The sequence below is a fragment of the Pinus tabuliformis genome, chromosome 8 (assembly GCF_031772625.1).
Source record: "Pinus tabuliformis cultivar Carrire ecotype Pingquan chromosome 8, CPIR1, whole genome shotgun sequence".
Lineage (NCBI taxonomy): Eukaryota > Viridiplantae > Streptophyta > Pinopsida > Pinales > Pinaceae > Pinus > Pinus tabuliformis.
The window spans coordinates 1,905,745,430-1,905,761,922 of NC_142294.1; the positions used below are offsets into that span (position 1 = coordinate 1,905,745,430).

Consider the following 16,493-nt stretch of genomic DNA (forward strand, 5'->3'; position numbering starts at 1 on the left):
TCCACTCACTCTATGCCTCGCTCCACTCAACAATCCTCTCTCTAAATCTCTCGCTTATTACATTTTTCCCTTTTTATCAATCAAATAATTCCTCTAACAATATCTAACAGCAATCTTCTATTCTCAAGAGATCTAATAACAAATCCTCTATTTCTTAGCTCTCCCTCACACCTATGCAAACGACTCTATCTCTAAATATAAAATAAGATAGTCTCAACTTATTACAATAATGAATTATAACAAATCATTTGAGAGATCCAACCCTCTCAGTAAAATTGGTTTTGACCCAACAATCATTGAATTTCAACCTATTTAGCCACAACATGTGAACAAGTTTTCACATTGCGGGCTAATCCCGATGCCCCTGCATCAGATTCTCCCTCTCTGATGAACTACATAAGAATGGGTATCAACGCTGTTGGAAGCTGGATCAAGAAGGTCATCTACTACTCGTTCAACAAGGTCGAAAGTTAAGGATTCTTGGCTGCTCTTACAGGTTCTCTTACTGATGACAATGCATGGATCATTGATAATGGAGCATCGAGACACATGACAGGTGAAAGTAAACAACTTCATACACTATCAAAGGAGCTATCTTCTCATGTAGTGGAATTGGGTGACAACAAAAGCTATGCTGTTAGAGGCCTGGGATCAACATCGTTGATGCTGAATAATGGATCGAAGTTGCATCTCAACAACATTCTATATGTTCTAGGTTGGCAAAAGAATATGCTTTCTATTTCTTGTTTAGAAGATAAAGGGGAAAGAATTGCTTTTGTTAATGGAAAAGTGTTGGTTCGGGGAAAAGACTCTAGCATTGATAATGCTAGGGTTATTGGAGTTCGTGAAGGAAGACTTTATAGAGTCATTACAACACTTCCTCAAAGCTCTGTTTCATATGGAAATAAGTCCCATTGAGCTATGGCATAGGAGGTATGGTCATCTACATTATAAGGTCATACCTACTATTAGTCAATTGGTTCATGGTATTCCTAATATGAAGTTAGATCATGAAGGTGTGTGCAAGAGATGCTCTTTGGGAAAACCTACAAGAATGCCATTTCATAATAGTGAAACTAGGTCTAAAAAGATATTATACCTCATCCATTCCGATGTATGTGGGCCCATGTTTGACAAATCACTTGGAGGTCATCTCCACTATGTGACATTTATTGATGACCATTCTAGAAATACATGGCTCTACCTCTTCAAAACAAAAGATGAAGTATTTGATAAGTTAAAGGATTTTAGGGCTGAAGTGGAAACCCTAACCGAAAAAAAGATAAAAATTCTGAGGTCTGACAATGGTGGGGAATACACTTCTAAGGAATTGATTGCACATTGATTAGGAAGACATCTGCTATATCTTCAAGGAGTATGGAAGAAAGCCACCCAAGGAAAGGTTTGTCAAGAAACAAAGGTATGCCTTAAACCAATGTTGCAGTTATCGTTATCGGGATATTATCGGCGAGGGGAAAAAATCGGAAAAAATAGTAAAAATCGGGAAATAATCGTAAAATACAAAAATATTCATTTTTTTTCAAGTTTTTTAATATTTAAAGCATCTACAACATAAAATAAATACATTGACACATAAATATGATAAAAGAACTAATATATAAGATGTGTAATATCATTTCTAGTGCTATATCACACATAACAGTGAATCATGTCCTGAATAGTAAGTCCTGACTCCTGAGTCCCAACTCAGCCTCAAAATATCAACAAAAAATATAATAATGTATCTCATTTCATGAGTCATAATGTCATATACAATGAAAGGAACCAAATAACTAAAGTCTAACACCATTGATTTCCTCTGCCCCTCTTGCGAGAAAATGTAATAGCTTTCCCTTTCCCTCTAGATGTAGATGCCAGTGGAGTTGGCAGTGGACTCTGTTGTGCTCTAGAAGCTGAAGAACTAGGAACTACATGAGGTAGACCATGTCCTCTACTGGTGACAGGGGTAGCCTGGGTAGGTTGTGTCACCTCCTCCTCCTGTTGCTCCTCCTCCTCATAAAAAAATCAGAGATTTTTTTTTCTTTTCTTTTTTTTTTTACCAAAGTTTTTTTGCCAAAAAATCGCGATTTTTACGAAAAAATCGTGATTTTTTTGCGATTTTTTATGAAAAAAATAATGTAAAAATCGGGCGATAATATCGCCAAACTCAAAAAATCGTGATTTTCGCAACACTGCCTTAAACTACAATACATTGATTTCTTTCATTTGATAATCTATTACTAACATTGTTATGTCTAGCTATATTGAATCATAATGATTCTTGTTTTGGGTGATTCATCACTTGATAAATCTACCCACCCCACTCATATTCTTAACTGATTTTGTAGAACCCTAGACAGGTTCTAGAAAACCCTAACCTAAGGGTATGCTAATGTGAATGACTGAAACCCTAAACTGCTTAGGGTTATTGAGAAATGCTATTTGAAGTTTTTGTTGATAATGTCATGTTTAGGATTTTGGTATGATCAAGAAGACCTAACTTGTTAGGATTGAATGATAAAGTCTAAAATCCTGAACCTTTGAAATATTGGTAATGTTGGGTTTGCTATGTTTCTACATTGAAACCCTAACTCATTAGGGTTTGGTGGAATGTGCAAGCAAGACCCTTATAATGTCTTAGAAATGATTTCCTTGGTATGTGTGTTTGTTTGATCAAACCCTAGTCTAATCAAGTTTGTTGTGTATTGATATTTGTGAAGTTGGGTTTGACTAACACATGATATGAAATGCCTATGCATGATGATGAAGTCCTAGATGTATGAGTTGACCTGTTTGTTAGTGGTCATGAATCCTAGGGTTTGGAAACAAGCCCTAGTCAAAGTTTGTCTTTCTAGGATGATAGTATTTCTGAAATTCTAGGGTTTTAGAGTTAGACCTTGGTAGAAGTGAAAATCTCTGATGAATGATGACAATAAGATAATTTGAGATTTGTGTAAGATTGTCGAAATTTGAGTTTTTAGTTGGGATTGATGTTTGATCGAAAATCTAGGGTTTGCAACTAACCCTAGTGGAAGTTGGTCATGTTATTGACTAAGCTATGATTGGTTTTGATTGATTCTTTTATATGAAATCTAGGATTTGTATGAAACCCTAGTGAGAAGTCTAACATATGAATTTTGAAAAGTTGTTAGATGCTTTGTAGATCTATATTTGTTTGAATTGCTTCTAGGGTTTACTATGTGTTGTAGTAAGGTATGCCATACCTTTGGAAGAAACATTGAAAGTCTAGATGTAATGGAAGTTGTTATGATGTAATCTAAGGTTTATGAGAAAGTCCCTAGCAAGATGTTGAAGAGTATATGTCTCTTGTTTGTAATTAAGTTTGGGTATCTGAAATGTATAAAGTTGAAATATTCCGTGATTCTGATATAGCTTACTTCATGATTCTATAGATTTGGTTGTACTTGCTATCTATGTTGTTCAGGTACACAATCTTCAATTTGGTGAAGATGCTCGTTGATGTGATAAGCATGATGAGGATTATAGTAACTTTGATGAAATGGTTGGAAGCCATGAAAAATTCTTTGATGACAAAAATAAGTAGAACTCCCTAAGTTAAGAGGGAGTATGGATGAAATCTCCCTAGGATAAGAGGATGGATGAGAATATTCGTTGTATAGGAATGATTAGATCCTCTCTATTTAAGAGGGAGTGACAAATATGATTCTCTGCTTCATGTATCATGCACTATACCAGGACTAACAACCATAAGTTTTAGTGAAGGCCATGAGTAGGATAAGGAAATTGAAGAATGCATTTTGAGGTGTTGCTGAAAGAAGGAAAGCAGGATCTAATTGATCTAATTGAAGAATATGTTGCTGCATATGAAGTAGGAAGAAAAATCTATGAATGAGGAATCTTTTGTCAAAGATTCAGTTGATAGTCCTACTATGAAAAGTTGAGTAGCAACATAAAGTTGTTTGAAAGACCCTGAAGTTTTGTATTTGATTATGTACATATGAAAGTATTATTGATTGGGGTTGTGTTTGTACAGGTGAATCTCTCGAAGGTGTTTATAGCATGTTGGTTACCAATTAGTTTGATTGGGAGAGATTGGTTATCAACTTATCCTTGATCTGTTGGATCCATGAGTGTTGAGGCTTTGTGAATGAAGCATTGCCTAGGAGCACATCTGGTTGGCATTTTGTGTTGATGTCTAGGTCCCGAAGTTGGAAAGGTGGTGTTGGTTGTTGAGCTCTGTTTTTGGATACACACATGGATCTTTGGGTTGGTGGTTAGCAAGTAAGCCTGATGGTACCTAGAGGGGCTGAAAGCTTGAGTCCACCTTATTCCCACTTGGATAGATTGCCCTAGTTAGGAATCTAGTCCGTGGCATTGCGGTGCCTAAATTGTTGAGAGACCAATGGATAGATTGCCCTGGTCAGGAATCTAGCCCATGGCATTACGGTGCCTAAAGTCTTCATGGTTCATATAGTTAAAGATCTTCCATTGTATTTGTACATTATGAATACCTCCCTAGTTAAGAGGGAGCGTTGGAAAATGTAAACTAGGTTCGGTCTTCATTTAATGTATTTGAGTCATCTTGTTATATACTTGTCAAAAGAATAAAGAAAATGATTATTATTATTATTATTATTATTGTGACTTATTAAAGCATAGGTTTCATGCTTGGGTCACCATGTTTTTAGGTCAAAGTCCCCATTGAGGACTTCTAGGATTTATTTTAAGTCAATATACTCATTGTACTTTTAAAGTGACCCTTCTTGGGGCTTTCGAATCATGTAAAAAGGTTAAGTATTGAGTCAAATGTAATTTATGTATCCTCCACATCAAGTTGGCCTAGAAGAGATCAAGTCAGCCTAAGGACCCTTATTCGACCTCGCATGAAGCCTATAAATACAAGCTAGTCGAAGTCATTTGGAGCATCACATCTCGAGCTAGTTCGATATCTCAAGACTGGCTCGGGGAGTGCGAACTTTGTTGCTGTGAAGCTAAGGGAACTACGAGTTTGGGGAAGTCTAAGGAGAAGAAGAAAATCAAACTTTTGGTGCCTCTCTCTCTTTGTTTTGTGCCGTAGTTTGGGAGATCGAAGTCTTCCAAGTTTCGTTGTTGTCAGAAGCTCCTTGTTGCTAGAAGTTGCTGCCTAGTTGAAGTTGCTAGAAGGGGTCGAAGATCTGGGAGGCTGATTTGGTGTGGAGGGAAGGTCTGGTCTTTGTCTAGGGTGAAGAGTCTTAATGAATACTATTGAAAGGAAGAATTATCTTGATTGGGTTTCCCCTTGAGGGGGGGTTTTTCCCTGGCATAGTGCCTATATCTTGTGTCTCTTGTTTTGTGATCTTCATACACACATAATATGGCAGTTGCTTGATGAAAGATAAGATATTTAAGATGCTAAGTTGCACGAAATGCCAAAACATTTTGGAGTTTCCAAAACGGGTACATTTAGAAACGTCACCTCTCAAAAATGGAAACGTTGGTCAAAATGTCAGCTGAAACGTCATATATGTATAATATATATATATATATATATATATATATATATATATATAAGTAAATAACACATTATCTTGGCAAGAAAAAGGGGAATAAGACCCATAGATGAAAATTTAGAAGGAAAAACAAGTCTATATTAACTCTCATAGATGATTACATGATGGTCGAGTTTTGGCCAAGTTTCGGAGTTTCGGGAATGGGTATGGCCTAAAACGCTGACTTCGTAGAAGTTTCGTGCAACATAGTAAAGAAGTAAAAGAAGCCAACACACTCACAAGTTACAAGTAATTATCAAGAAAGGAGAATCAAACCCTAATATAACTACTTTGATTTTCCAACATATTAGACTTGTTGCATGTGCATCTTATTAAGTGACAATACTTACTTGATTTCCTTGAGCTAGTACCTTGTATTTAGACTATCAATTTAGATCCTCAAGGCTTGAATTTCATTTTCCATAGGGCAGACTTTGGATTCTTTATGTGATGACATGGTTCAGTCATATGCTTCATACTTTGGTTATATTCGATAACTTATGATAAAGTTATATCTTTGTAATAATGTCCATATAGTGTCATCCTGTCTTCGTTATAGTCTTCACTGTAATATATAGCGAGGTTATTGTGACTTTACTAATTTCTACAGTCTCATTCACTGTGATTTCCGTACTTGTCTTCTGAGAGCTCACGAGTTCATCACTCTAAATTTAATCCGAACTAGTTCATTGTGGTATATTGAAACTGTGTCACTTGAATCCACCAAAAACTTTCTATGTAATTTGAGCAAGTTATATCTCTTCTAGACTGTGAATTCATCGATCCTTATTCTCTGAATATTGATCTGAATTCCTTTACTGTGGTATATCAAAATCCTCCTCCTTTAAGGTGTCTTGATATGGTGAATAAAGCCTGAATTTGCTCATTGTAATCTTACTTCTATTAGCCCAGAATTGTCCTTCTTAAGCTGGGATCTTGATCTAGCTGACATGTTCTGCAAGACAAATGCAAACAAAACCTTTCACTGAGAATACTTCAAATATGTATAAGTGGTCTTCAAACTGCCTTTGACCATGACCATAGCTCAGATACCATGTTGAGAAATCCAAAGTGTGGCAGTTAAATGATTTCTCTTATTATGACATTATCTTGTGATGTTTTTCATTATTATTATTTGTTCTTTCGAATTATCTTTTCTTATCATCAAGACTAATGCTAAGCAACAAATAGAAGAGAACACAAAATGTGGGCACACAGCCAGGGCGAAACCCCTCTCTAGGGGAAAACATGGTAAAAAATTCTTCCTTTAGTAGATTCAAGATGAAACGACCAAGACCCTCACAACATAGACTCAAGACTACCTCCATCCATCAAGTCAACCTTGTCGTGTCATTCTTCAGTTCTATCATTCTTCGCTCCTGTAGAGTCATCCTTCTTCACATTTCGGTCCTTGCAATGGCACCGAACTTGTATCTTGAGATAGCAACGACCATCGAACCATATTTACTGTGATAACATTGAGTTTACTTACTGAGATAGCACCGAAATTTGCCCACTGTGATAGCATCGAAACCTCATCACTGTGCTTGCATCGAGACTTCATCACTGTGCTTGCACCGAGACTTCATCACTGTGTTTGCACTAGCACCGAAATTATTCACTGAGGTAGCACCGAAATCATTTTGCTATGGTAGCACCGAAATATCTCCACTGGAATAGCATCGAACCATTCAGTGTGACATATCACCGAAATTTTTTCTTTATTCTCCATTTTAATCTACATTTGTATCTTATAAAGTTATGCCGAAAATATCACTGTGATTTTATCCGAACTTGTGCACTGTAATAGGACCGAACTCTATCTCTGAGATCATCGAATTGCTGCACTGTGATTTGAGCGAAGGTCATACTCCTATATATAGTTGTTTACCTTTGAAATGAGCCAACATGAGTTCAATGAAGAGACGTGTCTATAGGCCAACTTGAGTTTGTTGAGGGAAGCCGACTTGATGATGATTTCTTTTGAGGCGAACATCATGGAAACGTTGATGGAGGAGGAGATTAACATGGCAAGATAGACTTTGACTCAAGCAAACAATCCTAAAGTCTACAATGGAGGCTTGACCTATGACAATTGACCCAAGCATGAAACCCATGCTTTAATATGTCAATTAAATTAATAATAATAATTTCTTTTGCTTTCTTTTGACAAATACATTTCATTTTGTCTCAAGTACAATTATGAACACCGAACCTAGTTACATTCTTCAACACATTGTACAAGCACAAAACATAAGTCGAATAGATATACTACATTTTCAATCAAAACCTAGATGTAAGCCCAAACCATAAACCCAATCAAAGAAAAATTCAGGTGCCTCTCGTTTGATCTATCATTCCTCCATAGGGCCGAAAAGAGAAATTTCAGAGGATTGAGAAACGTATTAAATGACATTACATAGATTTTGTCTCGAGTTAAGAGGGGCTTCAGCAAGTTGCTATTATGGAGGATAATGTTTGAATTTGACTTTTGATTTATGGAGGGAAGAACCCTTTGAGGTTTTTTAAAATTTGAAATTTAAAATACCTCCAAAACTCCTTCATTTGATTTTGATTTAAAATAGATTTGTAAGAACCCCAAGAATACTTTTTGCAATTATTCTATTCATTGGAGAAGAGCCACGTTGCTTGACAATTTGACTTGACCAAGGAGGAGCTGCCACATCATCACCCATTTGGGGGTTCTTCCCATGAATTTGGTCCTTTGACTTCAAACTAGCATAACTCACAAACTGTGAGGCCTGTCATGATGTGCCATATACAACCAAAACCAACATGATGAGGACAATCCGATGGCAAGGGTCTCCAAAACAAATTTGGTGATTTGTTGCTTCAAAAATCCTCAACAAGTGCAAGGTATGTCCATTGTCCAGGGAACCCAAACCCAAGGTTTCCAACCATCCTTCATCGAAGTTTCCAACTAATGTAATCTAGATAAATATTAAGAGTGTTAATTAACGGACGTTGGCATCAATAATAACACCATTCAACAATAGATACTATTGATGATTGGAAGCTGATATAATTTCTTGAAAAACATGAGAGAAGAATCCTATTTTGAAGAAAGGCTTGTGCAATCAGTTGTGAAGAAGTTTGGCTCCATAAGATGTTTGACTACTACTCAGTGACATGTTGAAGATCCAAGAAGGTCGAAGCTCATTATGATGTGATACAGATAAGGAGCAACACAACTACAATCTCCACAAAAGAACATGTAGTCGATGCTTTCATGATTATTTTTGAGGGAAGCTCAAGCTTGTGGTTGTTTCGCCCTATTTCAGAGGGAGTGAAGATTACCTCCCTGGTTTAGAGGGAGTGATGAGGGACATTGTACTCTCCATGTGTCATGCATTATGGCAAGGACTAACAGTCGTAAGCCTAGTGAAGGCACTGTTAGGGATAATGGAGGATTGGATAAGCATTTGGGACCGATACTTGAGGAATGGTATCTGAGATAGGAGTAGTCTCGAGGACCGATACTCTTTGAGGATAAGGTATCCAAGATAAGAGTAGTCCAGTGGACCAATATGCTTTGAGGATAGGGTATGCAAGATAAGAATAGTCCTGTGAGGGCATACCTGGTAAACTTTTGGACTGTTGAAATTTGGCAGCTCAGGGAGAAATTCCCTCCATTGGGAAGCCTTCCTCATCCGGAGGAGACCCTTCTAGCCCTTGGAAGAATTTAATTTACTGAAGGAAAAATATTATTTTTCGATGTGAAACCTACATGTGCACAAAAGTACAAGTCGGCGTGGGCAAGGAAAAGCCACCTCATCAACCACATAAATACACCTCATGTCACATCATTTGGAGACATCATCACATCACATCACCTTCTCTCTCTTGACTTGATTGGTTCGGACAAGTCTGAAATAGGATTTCCGAGCTCAAACGTGCGAAGGGAAGAAGGATATTTCTGTTTGGCACATTGAATTTTCATTGGGACAACTTCGATCAGCCTTTGACTTGGATCGTTTTGACTTGGAAATTCAAATTTATCTGTGTTTTGGAAGGCTGAATTTATTGGGCAAGAGACCAAACTTTTTTGGGCAAGTTGACCTACTTTTACAGCAGATTTTGGTTGAGTTTGACCATAAATAGGTTGAAGATTGACTGCAAGCTTTATCTCTCCTTTGACTGAGTTTTTGAAGGCTACTTTGACAGGGTTTGACTAAAAAAATAAGGTCAAGTTCTTTGACTGTTTGACCGAGCCTTTTGGAGGCTGATTTGACTGTTGACTAGGACTGGTTATGGTTGTTGTTGCTGTTGACTTCGACCATAATTTGCAGATTTGGCTTTTGACCAGAGTTGACTTTTTGGGCTCATCTTGGATTGGTATTTGGGATAGTCAAGGCTTTGACCATTGATTCTTTGTTGATGATCGAACACTGTATCTCTCTATTGAACATTTGATGACAATCTAATAGAAGAAGAATTTGGAAAGGGTTTTCCCCTTTGTGGGGTTTTTCCTTGGTCTTTGACCAAATACTATGTCTTTGTTGTTCTTGGTTATCATCTATTGTGCATTTGATTTACTGTTCTATATACAATTGCTTATTGTTGCTGGGAGATTGAATTATATTGGAAAGTGATTGCTAATTGAAGAAGAATTGGAATAAGTGATTGTGTTAAGCATAAAACACTGGAAAACTAACATGGATGGGGTATGCGTCTAGAGAGAGGCATTGGTGGTGTCCAAATTTATGCCTCCAAGCATTGTGCTCTTATGTAGTGGAGAGATAGAGCTTGTTAGTCAAGGCCTTGCTATGTTTGAAAATGCTGGTTATGATGATGAAGATGCTTATCAATCCGAACTCTACTTATGAGAATATTTCAATTTGAGAGTATCCTGGTATCCTGGTGAGTCATTATGAATACCTCCCTAGTTAAGAGGGAGTGTTGAAAAAGGTAACTAGGTTTGATCTTCATAATTATCATTGTACTTGCATCAATATGTATTTCGTGTAAAAAAAAAAAGAAGAAAAAAATATTATTATTATTATTTTCTAGTCCAAGCATGTTCTTCATGCTTCTAGGGTTTATTGAGTCAAAAAGAAAATTAGTCACGTGTCAAAGTCCCATTTGGACTATTTGTAAGAGAAAGATATATATATATATATATATATATATATATATATATATTGGAGTCAAAAGAGTCATTTTGTCCTCCAGAAGACCAAGTTGGCTGACAAAGGCACTTATTCGACCTCTTGTATGTGTATATATAGAGAGCAGGTCGACCTCATATGAGCAACAATTCATCTCATCGATTTCTATGCCAAGAAAGAGAGAAAACCATTGAAAAAGTCAAGAGAAGAAGATCGAAAGTGAAAGGAGAGAGAAGAAAGGTCAAAGGAGAGAATTGTTTGTGTTTTCTGCCCTAATTCTGCCACATGTGCAAAATTTCAGGACTGTTGCAGGGGCCGAAAATTTCAGAATTACTGCAGGGCCGAAATTTCAAAGTTCGACCAGATTTGAAGAGCGTTGACTAGCATTGACTTTGTTGGATTTGATTGGTTGAGGAAGGTTTGATGGAGGGCTGACTTGGGTCTTGTGGCAAGTCTTCGTCTTGGTTTTTGGGTCTTGGATATCTCAATTTGATCTAATTCTATTAGAAGAGAAGTTGTTTGGGTTTTCCCCCTTGTGGGGTTTTTCTCTGCTTGGAGCCTACATCTTTGTGTTTGTTTCTTGTGATTTTCATGTTTTGGTAATTGTTTGATGAAGAAAACATAATAAAAGAAATAAGAAGCCAACAAATATTTACAAGCAATTATCTAGTAAGAAAAATCAACCCTAATATGCTAGCCTATTGGTTTCTCAACACTAGGAGTGGCAGTGGAATCTGTGTATGAACACTAGTACGGATTGGATGTGATAGTGGCACTACACAGGGTTGTACAGGTTTTGCAGGATGACGATAGTATATAGCCGTTGCACATGTGTTGGCTCTATCGCTGAGTGTGCTGGCAGCTTGGATAAGGCAGCTATGATTTTATTTTTATTTTTATTTTATAACTCTCTTTTTTTAATATTTTTTTCTTTTTTCTTCTTTTTTTTGACTAGATATATATGTATATATTATACACTTTTTTTTACCATGTATTATTACTTTTGTTTTAATATATCTATATATATATATATATATATATTATTTTTTTAATGGCCAAAGGCCAAATGGCAGAATGGAGAAACTTCAAAAGTTGTGGAGCAACAGTGAATATCCTCTTCTAATTGTCGTAGGTTTCAATGGTCTAAAGTCTGCAAACTGCCTGCACACAAGGAAAGAGTTTCACCATACCTTTGACCGATGATTCATGCTACTTCATAACAACCTGAGTGTGAATGGAGCAACACACAACCATCTCAGGCCTTCAATCCTCAAAACACACGTGCTCGATCTGTGCCAGGACCCCTGGAAGTATGATAACTTTTAAACACCTCATCCGGAACTGAACTCAGGTAGCAGGAATTAAACCATGTGAACAGGAAACCTTCAGCTAACACAGGAACTTAGCATGCTGATGGTTGCTAATTCTGTATAACAAGGACTTGGATTCATGAGATAGAATATAGGATCAAAGCACTTGAATCCCCGAGCTGTTGTGTCATAGAACATTACTGGAGTTTGCACTGTTTGGCCATCATGTTTTAGACATTCTACTCAGACTGTAGATTACTGCTGTCACAGGGCACCCAAGTGCTGTCACAGGCCTGCCAACAGTCTTGTTATTGCCAAGAAAATACCAGTGGGGAACCAAAACACCTTTGACATCATTGCCAATACTACTAAGATCTGAGACACATCCAAATGGATTTATTTGCATTTATCTTGTCTTCTGCTTGAAGTTATTGTTTTTCTGTAAATCACATTCTTTTGTAAATTCTCTGTTTTCACTTTCAGGCAACATTGTATATATTTCTGATTGTTTCCTTTATATTTTGTCTTGCTGGTTTTCAGGTATGTTTGTTGAAAGTCTGTTTCTAAGAGGCCCTTTATTTTCTTGTGTTTGTTATTTATGTATGCAGTTAGATGATGGACTAGAGATGTCATTCACTGACAAAAGGCGTCTTGCTCGAGTTCGTCTGCTGGAAAATGTATTCTCTATATTTGATTTCAGAAGAATGAGATTCTGGCTATATTGCAGCTGATTAATTATTCTGGATATTCCCATTTCTATTCTCTGTTTTTAAATTTGGTTTCTGATCTGACCTCTTGCTGATAGTTTGAGCTGATTGTTCATAGTTCTCCTTTAACATGTTCTATATTCTGCTGCCTTTTCATGCAGCCAGAAGCTGTTCCACCAATATCTGAGCTGGGTCCTGATGCTTTGTTGGAGCTAATGCCAGAGGAGGATCTAATTAATGGGCTGAGCAGGAAGAAGATTGCAATCAAAAGCCTTTTACTTGATCAGGTTAGCGATGCTTGATTACCTTCATAGGGTCACACAAATTTATTCGGCTGAGGCATGCTCCTATTGAAAGAGGTACCGATTTTAAAGAGTATGAGACACATCAATACTAGCCTTAGTAATGCAGGTACCAATTTTACCAGTAAGTAGAGAGTTGGTATACAAACAGAAAAATTTATTTCATTATATCATTATCCTCAAGTGATAATGTCTCTTCAATAGCAAAATTGCATATTGGCTTTTTTCACCTTACATGATTAAGAAGCTAGCCTAAATGACATAAGAGTTATGCTGTGGTTTGCAAGTTCTTGTGCAGCTTCTGAAAGTTTCTTTTAGACCCATGGTAACAAATATCACAATCTGCTTTTCTAGCCCATTCGATATGATGTTGAGAATTTTGTCATGTTTTCTCACAGATTCTCTAGCTGGGTTGTTGTAAATCAAATTCATCCTAAAAATTGGTTTCTGTTTTCCTTATATTTTTAACTGTTGCAGACGCTTGTTTCAATTTTATATTCTACATCATAGGTGGTATCTAAATTTGGATCTTCTCACATGTCTTTCTGGAAACCATATAACTGCGTGGTCTGTAAAGTTTGGTGTGCAATAAAGGAAGGACTTGGTTGTAGTGTTTGAACAAGGGGCAAACCTGAACCATTTACACCAGTATGTTTGTGGACAAACATTTATCAATGGACACTAGGGGGAATATTCAATGAAAGAAACATTGGATTCTTCATACTGTGGATCTTTTGTCAATTTGGATTTTGAAAAGTGCAAATCTCTTTTCATCGGGTGGGGCTTACTGCTATTAGTATGTTACAACTATTAAGTGGAAACTAATTTTAGGCTAGATGTTGAATAATAATGTTATATGAATCCACTCTGGTGATAATAAATAGCTTGTGGCTATATATACGTGTTGTCAAATATTGGAAGTTGACGCCAATCTGTTATTTATTAGATACCTACAATTTTGATTGTGCATAATCTCTCTTTCTTTGTCTAACAAGGTTGTTTTCTATTTAGTTGTGTACACATTGTACTGTATAATTTAGGTCATAAGTAGATATTGGATAAAGAAAAGCTTCAATTCAGGAAATAGTGTTATAATATAATGCTATTGTGCAACAGAGCTTCATTGCAGGCATTGGGAATTGGGTTGCAGATGAAGTGCTTTACCAGGTTTGAACTTTGTGACCTTAAAACATAACTCATTGCTGCTTAGCGTTAGTTTGTCATGTTGTAAGTGACTCGTAACATGATTGGTTAAGTTGTCATTATTTTACTATGAAATCTGTTGTCTCTTGCTTGGTCTATAAGACTATAAGTGGAATTAAACACAGGATTGGTATCTTTCATAAGTCAATACAATGCCCGAAATTTCTCAAATTCGTTACTGATATTATTAACTATGTTTCAGTGTAATGTCCTTTGAGCTGTGGTCTAAAGGTTGAGTTGGGGTGTCACAATGCACTTGACCCATTTTCAAATCTTCAAACCTTGGTGGACATAGAGCCCTAGAACAATGAAGCATTTACTCCTACCTAAAAAATAAAAGAATTTGTTTCAGTTATAAGTGGGTTTTGGTAAAGTGTTTTAATTAAAGCAGTCTCAAGGCTCATACTTGGGTTCGAATCCACCCAAAGACATGTCATCACTTTCATGCAGCCAGCAGAATTAATTACTCCAAAAAGCAAGTGGAAATCCTGATGACCTTGACAACCCATGGATGTGGTGTATCTCAATGGACAAGGTAGGTGTAAGTCTTTGGTGAATTTGACAGAATATATATTTCTTGGTTGTGGCATCTAAAGCTGAAGGTAGAGTCCACTTTGTTAATAGATGGCCTTACCAAGCAAAGAAAATCTTGCGGTCATAACTACCTGTTACCCACCAAAACATGGGTGATCCATTTGGAGGATTTTTCTCCTATTCATTTCTTCCAGTCGGCAGCCAACAACCCCTAAGAGCCACCTTGTTGCCGATGTGATGTGCCATTCATATTTTTTCCACCTGTGCCAGTCATATGTCCCCTCGCCCATTTTTCAGGATCACATGTTCGTGTGAAAATTCTATCACTACAGCAACTGATTTACTTTTCCTACTTATTTCATCATAAATTATTCGTGAAATTACTTCAACAAACATTAAAATAAACACTGCTGAAGATATCACACCGTAATACAGAAACAAACATATGCACACATTGACACAGTTATTTTGGATTAATGTCCCCAGAAAAACCCAATGTGGGAAAACCGGTGCAGCAAGGGAGGATTTTATTATTTAGCAATTTTCTTGTACAACAGGGTCCCAAACTGGCTTACCCATAGATAGACAAACTTCCAACACTTCTCTAAACCCAACGTAGGCCCTACTAACCTCTCCGTCAACCTACTGAGGCTCTGCGCAACCTCTCTGGGCTTCTGCGTCACTCCTGCAGCCTTTGCGTGGATAACGCAGGCCCTTCTGGCTCTGTGTAGTCTCTGATGCCTCTGCGTGGCTTCCTCTGGCTCTGTGTCTGCTTCTTCTGCGCTGATCTCCCGTCTCTCTGTTCCGCACTTGCTGCCTTCTGACTGCTCTCCAGACCACTGGTTCAATTTCTCAGCAAACCCCGCTCTAGAAATTGAATTGACTGGTCTCCCTCAGTATATTTTCCAAGTGCCCCTCAAGCCTCCTCTTATACTTTTTTTGTTGACATCTCAACGACCGAGATTAAGTCCCTAATTAATGGATAAGATTAGATTTGGCTTGATCCATGTCTTTTGAACCATTCTAACACAGATTCATATTAATAAACATTAATATTTTATTTTCCCTAAGTTTAGACTTACGGACTCCATTAAAAATATTAATTATTTTAATATCTCCTGATCTGTTTAGAATCTTTCCAAACCCTTTCTGGGTATTGGAGATCTTATGTGCCCCAATCTCTCCACCAAATTTCGTGGCTAGAGCACATCCGATGCTACCCCAAATCAACACTCCCTCTTAGCAAGGACTGTGCTCTAGCAATGCTCCTCACTGAATATTACTCTGATCATCCGGCATCAATACCTGTGCTGATGCTAGGCCTTCCTGCCCAACATCCTCTGGATTGCTGCCCCCTGTACTGCTGCCCATGACTTTGCTACTGCGACCGCTGCATCTGTACGACAACTCCCTCTGCATCTGTGTTGTTACTGGTCCTTTCTCCCAACACTGCATCCACACTGCAACTTCCTCTGCATCTGTGCTGCTGTTGGTCCTTTCTCCCAACACTGCATTTGCATTGCAACTCCCTCTGCATCTGTGCTGCTGTTGGTCCTTTCTCCCAACACTGCATCTGCACTGCAACTCCCTCTACATTTGTGCTGCTGTTGGTCCTTTCTCCCAACACTGCATCTGCATTGCAACTCCCTCTGCATCTGTGCTGCTGTTGGTCCTTTCTCCCAACACTGCATCTGCACTGCAACTCCCTCTTCATTCGTGATGCTAACACACTACTTCTGAAAGGCGTTCTTTACCATCCCCATCTTTTTCCTGAAGTAGTCAAATTTTGACTTTCCAA

General features: G+C 37.5%; 1 protein-coding gene across 2 annotated transcripts in view; it reads left to right on the forward strand.

The window, feature by feature from the left end:
• Nucleotides 1–16,493, forward strand: part of MMH-1 (MUTM homolog-1) — a 318,479-nt gene that overhangs the window by 195,473 nt on the left and 106,513 nt on the right. For both annotated transcript variants that reach the window (XM_089374736.1, XM_089374735.1), the window contains exons 4-6: nt 12,558–12,626; nt 12,818–12,943; nt 14,075–14,125. In XM_089374736.1, the coding sequence (XP_089230862.1) occupies nt 12,558–12,626; nt 12,818–12,943; nt 14,075–14,125 (246 nt within the window). The remainder of the gene's footprint in view (nt 1–12,557; nt 12,627–12,817; nt 12,944–14,074; nt 14,126–16,493) is intronic.